Raw genomic sequence first — 8,218 nt, forward strand, 5'->3', positions numbered from 1 at the left:
AGCCATCTCCCCGGCCCCGAATCAGCTAATTTTAGAAAGAGGCTGAATTTCTGCTTATTGTTCCAAGGGATGTCTTCAGTTAGAACAAGATTATCAATGTGTCAGTAACAAAAGCCACTGTTTACTGAGTGTTTACTTTGTGCTAAGAGCTAACCTATGCAGTACTTTTATTTTGAAAGGGCGTCTACTGTGTTTCCACAAGTTCCCCATTTGAACTTGTGATGGTTTTGCCTCAGTCTTCTGAATAGATAGCACTTGGAGGCAGCCTGAGGGTCAGAAAGAGATGTTCTCAGGTACCCAATGTGGGACCAAATGCCAAACGTTGTTTGTTTGTTGAGATAAGGCCTTGCTATGTAGCTCAGGCTGGCTTTGAACGTGAAGCAATCTTGCCTCAGCCTTCCAAGTACTAGGATTACAGGTGTGTACCACCATGCCCGGCTTTCCTTTCTCTCTCATTATCAGGCAGTGCAGGTAAGGGTCATGTGCCCATCTCCTCTCTCCAAGCTGTCCTAAAGCCCCATTGAATGATGCCTAACTGAAGTCTGCAGCTCCACTCCCAGGCTGGAGGGACCCCTGCTTCCTTTCCACAGGTGGGACAGGAGGTCTCACTTCTCTGACACTCATACTTTGAGCATTCATTGTCCTGCGCGCTGTGGGGGTGGGAAGCTGGGGAGACAGAAAAAAGAGAAAATGGTCTGATGGGACAAGCAGGTGAGCACTAGGCTGCGATTGCACAGGTCGAAAGGGCAGAGATAGGGGAAGCATAGTGCACTGGATGGAGGGAGGAGCCACCAGGGCCAGCCAGGAGTGGCTAAGCCTGCCTCTGCCCAGAGCAGGGACAAACAACAGCACTGAGCACATGGCCCGGCCAACCTCCCTTACCAGAATGGTGCAAAGTGCATGGTGCATCAGGAGAACTGGGTCCCAGATCCACTGCTTCCACCACACAGCGTGGACAGCGACCTTAGACAACTCCCATCCTCTCTTGGCCTCTGCTGGCCCACCAGTAGAATTAAGGGTAGGGAAGCAAACAGCCTATACAGCCATGGCCCGTAGGGGTCCTCAGTGAACCCCCCAACTTTCTGAAGGCGGTGCTAAAGCACAATCACAGGCAAAGGCCTGTGGAATGGGCCACGACGCTCTGGCTTCTCCCGCACTCCAGGACCCAGGACCTGTCCTTCCCACTAACCCCACCTTTCATTCTCTGCCTAGACCTAGGTCGCCACCAAGACAAAGACCCTGCCGTATTTTTCCACCTCCCCTATTCTGTCCCAGACCCTCCCCAGGCCTGGATCTGTGCCCTACCTCTAAATCTTGGGTCCCAAGTCCAGGAATCTCCACCCTCCTCCCATCCCCTCCTCCTCGCGCTCGCGACCGCCCCCACCCCTGTCTCTCACCGGGCAGCAGCCACACCCGCGGCCGCGGGGACCCCCGCGCTGGGTCGCGGGCTGCCCAGCAGCCGCCGCGTCGCCGCAGAGATGCTGCAAAGCCGCGGAGCCATGTTGGAGCGACGTAGGTTAGGTGAAGGCCCCGCCCTCGCTGCCCAGCTCGGGGAGGGACGCGTGTGAGCCCCGCCCCTGCGACGCGCCCTCCTCCCTCTGTGCGCAGCCGGGTGGGCGTAGCACCCGTGCTTCCTGTAACTCCTGGATGCTCGGCGGAAATCCAGATGCTGGGATCTGAGCCCAAACAGCTGTGCAGCTGACTCTCCCCGTTGCGTTAAGCAAGCCGTTTCCCATTTAGAGCCCTAGTGCTCTCGTTAGTAAAATGGGAGCATCAAAAAATAATACTCGCAAAAAAAAAGGGGGGGGCGGGGAGAGGGCTCAGTAGAATAAGCGCTTCTCTGGCAAGCTCAAGGCCCAGAGTTCAATCCCTGCTTCCGCAAAAAATAAAATAAAATAAATAATACCTAGCATTTCGAGGATGAGCTGAGGAGGATTTAAAACCCTCTAAAATTGTGTACAGTTACATATGCCAATAGGGCATAGTGGTACATGTATATAATCTCTGCACTCTGGGAAACTGAGGCAGGAAGATCACTAGTATGAACCCAGCCTGAACAACTCAGCCACTTAGTTACACCCTGTCTCAAAAAAAAAAAAAAAAAAATTAAAACAGAGCTGAGGATCGGGCTTAATGTGAAGTCCCTGCGTTCAATCTCCAGTACCACCAAAAAAAGATGGCAGTACACACACCTGTGAGTTTTTGTTTGTTTTCTGGTAGTGGGAATCAAATTTAGGCTCTCACACAAGGGTGGCAAGCGCCCCATTACTAAGCTGCACCTACATCCCTCATGCCATGAGTTGGGGTAGGAGGGCAGGATTTGCTGGCAGTGGTTATCACACTATCAGAGAAACAGTCCCTGTAACAATTTAAGAGAGGAGGGCAAAGCCCGACAACTAGAAGGCTTTCTTTCCAGCAGTGTTTGCTTTTCTAGCCCTCTCAACCTTCTCTACCCGGAACCTCCTAGCACTTTACATCCTCCTTTTTCCCATGCTTAGCTCTTTGCTCTTTAAACCAGTCTCTTCTCAGCTCACAGTCCCCGAGACCACGGACAGGAATAGAGAGCCTGCAGACCCCACGGAGGAGGGGACAGGAACACAGACCTACTGTTTCCCTAAAGAATGTCCACCCACTGACTGGTAGTCCATTCTATGCTTGGGGTGGGAAAGTAGAGGGCAGGCTTTCATTTCCTCACTCTTTAACATTGAATCTAGGGGCTGGTGAGATGGCTCAGTGGTCTAAAGCACCTACTTAGAACAAGCTAAGCTAAGCTAAGCACAGGGACCGCAGTTCAATCCCCCAGCACCACATGCCAGCCAGCCCCGCCCCCTGGTGGGCTGAGCTGGCCACACACACACAATAAATAAACAAAAAATTAAAAAAATAAAAAATAAAATTGAATCTACCTGGCTAAGTACTGTGCTATGTTTTGAGACACCAGAGGTTGGCAAAACTGTGGTTCTTTCAGGAGTCAGGTCTTGGTGGGGCACCACTGACTCTGAGCTCCTTCAGGACAAAAGGTTGACCTACCCACCGTCCTTCCCTCATCTCTCCTGCCTTATACACTAAGTGTTTGTTGAATAAGTGAGGAATATGCACAGAAATGTGTTTTCCAATTGTGAAAGAGACTACAGGAAAGTATGGAGAGGACTTCTGATGGGAGTGGGGGAGAAGAGAAGAGCTAAACAGACTTCACAATTCTATTATGGGGCTGGGGAGATAGCTTGGTGACAAAAGCACCTTCCTGGCAAGCTCAAGGTCCTGAGTTTGATCCCTGGTAACCACATGCTGAGCCAACCCAGAACCTTGGGCGGTACCCTACCAGCCCAGGGAACCCGGTGTGGTGGTACACACTTGCAATCCTAGTGCTGAGGAGGCTGAGACAGGAGGATCATTACAAGTCTGAACTGCGCAGCAAAACCCTGTATCTAAAAATAAAAAAAGAAAAAAGAAAAGAAAGAAAGAAAGAAATCTTGTTATAACTTCTGTAAGGAAGTTAGGTTTGAACCAGGACTATTTTTCTTGAGCTTTCTAATGTTGCTACAATGAATATGTATTATTTGTGTCATTTATTTAAAAAGCAACCAAATATCAGCATGATTTCAGGTTGAGTTTTTTGACACAGGGTTTTACAATGTATTCCAAGATGGCCTTAAACTCACTATGTAGTTATGGTGACCCTCCTGCCTCATCTTCCATAGTGCTGAGACTACAGGTATAGGCCACCATGTCTGACTAATTGGAAACCAGAATTAATTGTTATAAGCAGACAGAATCATCAAAATAAATTAGAGGGGCTGAGGAGATGGCTCAGTAGAATAAGCGCTTGCTTGGCAAGCGCAAGGGCCTGAGTTCAATCCCCAGTCCCACCAAATAAATAAGAATGAAAACAGTAGTGTTGGGCCAGCGAGATAGCTCAGCCAACTAAGCGCCTGCTTAGGCAAGCACAGGAACTGGGGCTTGATTTCCAGCATCACATGCCACGCCGACCTCATCCCTGGATGCACTGAGCTGGCCATGGAGACAGGCATGCTGGTGCATGCCTATAATCCCAGCGTTGGGGAGGCTGAAAACAGGAAGATCACTAAGAGTCTGAGCTGTGCAGTGAGACCCTGTACCAAATGCATACAAGAAAGAAAGAAAGAAAGAAAGAAAGAAAGAAAGAAAGAAAGAAAGAAAGAAGACAGTGGTGTTGATGCTCCACTGTAGCTAAAACAGAAAGCTACAAATCTGTAACTTGATCTCTGTATTAACAAAACAGACACAGTGGTGCACACCTAAAATGCCAGCACTCAGCAGGCTGATCAAGAGGATTGCTGATCATGGTGAAGTTCTAAGAAAAGGAGCTGGTGGAAGTGTTGATGGTGCACAAGCTGGGCCATACTGGGGCCTGGGAGAGGGAAGAAGAACCTTCCATGAGTACTAACACAACTCAGGTTTCCAGTATTTAAAGGATCACGTGCTTCTAACTCTCTTTGTTGTCAGACACCTCTATCCCTAGGTGCCTCCCATTTCATTTCACTGGTGTCACAATAATGACCTGTCACCTCAGGCATCACAACCTCCTTAGTTTAAATTAAACTTGGATAATCACCAGGGCGATCCCCCAGCACCACATGCCAGCCAGCCCCGCCCCCTGGTGGGCTGAGCTGGCCACATACACACACCCCACTCTCTCTCTCTCTCTCTCTCTCTCTCTCTCTCTCTCATAAATAAAAAATTAAAAAAAAAAAAAGAAAACAGCTGAGTTTGCCAGGAAAGCCAGCATGACAAAGTCCCCCAGAAGAATAGCTCAAGAGAACCAGCAGCTTCCAACAGCTTCTCCAAATAGCTTCCCTAATAGCCTCTCTCCTTCTCTAGTTCTTCCTCTTGTGCTGCCAATAACAATCCTCTGGTGGGCCTCTCAAACCCAGCACCATGCTATTTTCATTCAACTTGGTGTAACAAGTTGACCAACATTTGGCAATCCACTACAACCTCCATGAATGGATTATCCAATTCATGGTTCATAGATTAATCGGTTCTCTAGGAAGTTGACTGTCATGACAGCAGTTAAATCCATTTATCCTGCTTGTAATGGTGGGGAGTTGGGCTTCTGGGGTTACTCAGTAATATGCAAAGGTCATAAGATGAGTGCCTGCTAGGAATATGACCAGAACTAGTTATAAAAGCTAGTTTGACCACACATAGCGATCCCTATGTGGGAGTCCAAAGCAAGAGGATTGGAAGTTTGAGTACTGCCCAGACAATTTAGGGAGATCCTATCTCAAAATGAAAAATAAAAAGGGCTGGGAAGGTAGCTCCATGCAAAGATCCTAAATTCAATTCTCAGTTCTAGAAAAAAAAAAAATCACAAAAAGCTCTGACCGGATACAACCCTTCAACCTTGGATTTCCCAACCTCCAGAACTGTTAAGAAATAAATCTTGGGCTGGGGCTATAACTCCGCAGCATGAGTTCCTGCCTACCAAGTACAAGGTCCTGAATTCAATCCTCAGTACAAAAAAAAAAAAAAAAAAATCTTACTGGATGTGATGGTGCATGCCTGTAATTCCAGCACTGAGGAGGCTGAGACAAATGAATTACTGTGAGTTTGAGGCCATCCTGGGCTACCTAGTGGGTTCAAGGTCAGCCTGAACTATATAGTGAATCTCTGTCTCAAAAAAATAAAAAATAAAATAAAAGTTTAAAGAAATACACAGGGGCCGGGGAGATTGATCAGTGGAATAAGTGCTTCCCTGGCAAGTGCAAGGGCCTAAATTCAATCCCTGGTTCTGCAAAAAAAAAGAAAGAAAGAAAGAAAGAAAGAAAGAAAGAAAGAAAGAAAGAAAGAAAGAAAAATAAGTACACTTCTTTATCAATTATCCAGTCTCAGGTATTTTGTTATAGCAACAGAAAATGTTCTAAGTCATTGTATAAGCTACAAGGTGGCAGCTAACTGAAAGAGTACCTTGGGTCCCACCCCAGCTACAGTGACCAGTTTATTTTATACTGTATCCCAAACAGCTAACAATGATCCCGATGATCCCGGGGATGAAGAAATAAAGACAAGAGATGAAAAGTGAGGTCAGGTGGAGCCCTGTCTCCTGAAGGGAGGAAAGGATTTGAACAACCACATGGGGGTGTTTATACATTTGAGGAAGTTATTATGTTTCACAGTGTTGCCTAGTGACTAATGATTGGAATTGTCTCAGGCAAGGTGTTTCAGGACGGAAGTAGCTTGATTGTGTTAGGTACTCTTCATTCTCCAACCACTCTTGCCCCCACATATGTGACCAATTTTCAGCTTCAGTCACATCCTACAACCCCCACCTACTGTGAACTTTCTCAGTGTTAGCACTGAGAGTCTCTTGTCCCAGGAAACTGGGTAACTGGTCATCCCACTTATGGCACTGTTCCCCCCAAGACACACACCACATCCTTCCAGAATCACTTTCTTCCTTAATTAAATCTATTTACCCTGCTTGAGAGGGTGGGGAATTGCGTTTCTTGGGGCACTCAGTAATATTCAATGCTCAAAGTCGAGCACTTGCTAGGAATATGGTAGAACCAGTGGGCTGCATATTCTGGGAAGCAAACCAATTTGACATAAATTGTACAAATAAGGAATTTAGCCATTTCCAACCTAAATATTTGAAACCACAAACATTTATCATCTTACACAGCTCCCCTCAGTCCAGAATAGGGGACTGGTGTGCTGTCTCAGGGAGTTAGTTCTACAAGGTGGCAGTTGGGGTGTTGTGTTAGGTTGTGTCTCCAAGGACCTCACTGTGGCTGCAAAGTTTCCTTCCAAAGTGGGTCATGCTAATTGGTGCTGGTCATTGGCAGAAGTCCTTAGTTCCTTGCTGTGTGGGCTTCTTCACTGTCCACTTGGGGATCCTCCCTACATGGCATCTGGCTTGCCCCAGGATGAGAGATCCAACAGAGAATGAAGGGAGATTTTTCAAGGACTTTTATGACCTGGTCTTGGAAGTCAGCCACACCCTGTCCTTTCTGCACATCATATCCAATTGGTTGCACACGTCAGTTTAGGAGTGGGCCACACAGAGCTATGAATGCGGGGGCCGTCTTGGAGGGGGCCAGATACCACAGTTAGATTCTACACTAGGCTGGACTGAATTATTGGGTTTCCTCAAGCTGATGATATATCTTCGTCTGCCTCCTCTTCCTCCTTCTTGTCCCCTTCCCCCTTCTCTGTGCTAGGGATGCAACCCAGGGTTGCATCTACCCCTGAGCTATGTCCCCAGCCCCTTCACACTGACTTTTGCAAGCAGGCCTCCCAGCATCCCCCTTCTATTAGGGCTTCTCCTTCAGTCGCCCCTTCTTCTCTGAGGTCCCTACTTGCCCACCACTAAGTCCATGACATCACATTCTCCTGCGTGTGTCTCCTACCCGTCCCTCTCTCTGTGTAGGGAGCTGATCCCTCTTCTTCTCTCCCATCCCTAAGTTGCCTTTCCAGAATCCACCTCCGTAACTCTGTGCTAACACCTGCTGTCCACTCACAAAATGAAATGAGAGGAACCAAGGGCAGAGACAGATGAGCAGTCCTGGGCAGAGAGAAGCAGGCGGGTTCATAAGTATAAAATATGGACAAAGCTGCCATCATCTATTCCCTGGGACAAATAGATCATCACGGAACAGGCCGAGGAAGAGCAAAGAGACAAATTACCCAGCTCTGGCAATGTCACCTGCTCTTTATTGATGGGCTTTTATGCTCAGGCCTAACTGCCCCTGAGAACTATATCATCTGGCTCTTTTTTCCCCCCATAATTTTATTGATAAACAAATAGCAATTGGCTCTTTTTTTTTTTTTTTTTTCAGTACTGGGGATTGAACTCAGGATCCTGTGCTTGCTAGGCAAGCACTTACTCTACCGAGCTATCTCCCCAACCCAAGATTTTAAAGTTCCACTGAGACTTGAGCCAGGAGAAAAGTCCCAGCCTTTCTGTACTGTGCACCATGTGCAGATATGAATTATGACTTTGATGCTGCACCACATAAAACATTAACAAACTGCCATTTGACAAATGATAAATAATATGATGGCAAAAAAATTTACCTCAAGTATTGAACAATTTTCTTTCTTTCTTTCTTTCTTTCTTTCTTTCTTTCTTTCTTTCTTTCTTTCTTTCTTTTTTTTCAGTACCAGGGATTGAACTCAGGACCCTACATTTGCCAGGCAGGCACTTATTCTACTGAGCTATCTCCCTGGTCTAATT

At 47.1% G+C, this 8,218-nt stretch overlaps 1 protein-coding gene across 1 annotated transcript in view; it reads right to left on the bottom strand.

Annotated features, from left to right (window-relative positions):
* The window catches only part of Nipsnap1 (nipsnap homolog 1), a 19,698-nt gene extending 18,156 nt beyond the window's left edge, over positions 1-1,542 (bottom strand). The window contains exon 1 of the mRNA XM_004628050.2: positions 1,398-1,542. Within this exon, the coding sequence (XP_004628107.1) occupies positions 1,398-1,501 (104 nt within the window). The 5' untranslated portion in view covers positions 1,502-1,542. The remainder of the gene's footprint in view (positions 1-1,397) is intronic.
* Between the last annotated feature and the right edge of the window lie 6,676 nt (positions 1,543-8,218).

This window comes from Octodon degus, unplaced genomic scaffold (genome assembly GCF_000260255.1).
Source record: "Octodon degus isolate 3935 unplaced genomic scaffold, OctDeg1.0 scaffold00021, whole genome shotgun sequence".
Classification (NCBI taxonomy): Eukaryota; Metazoa; Chordata; class Mammalia; order Rodentia; family Octodontidae; genus Octodon; species Octodon degus.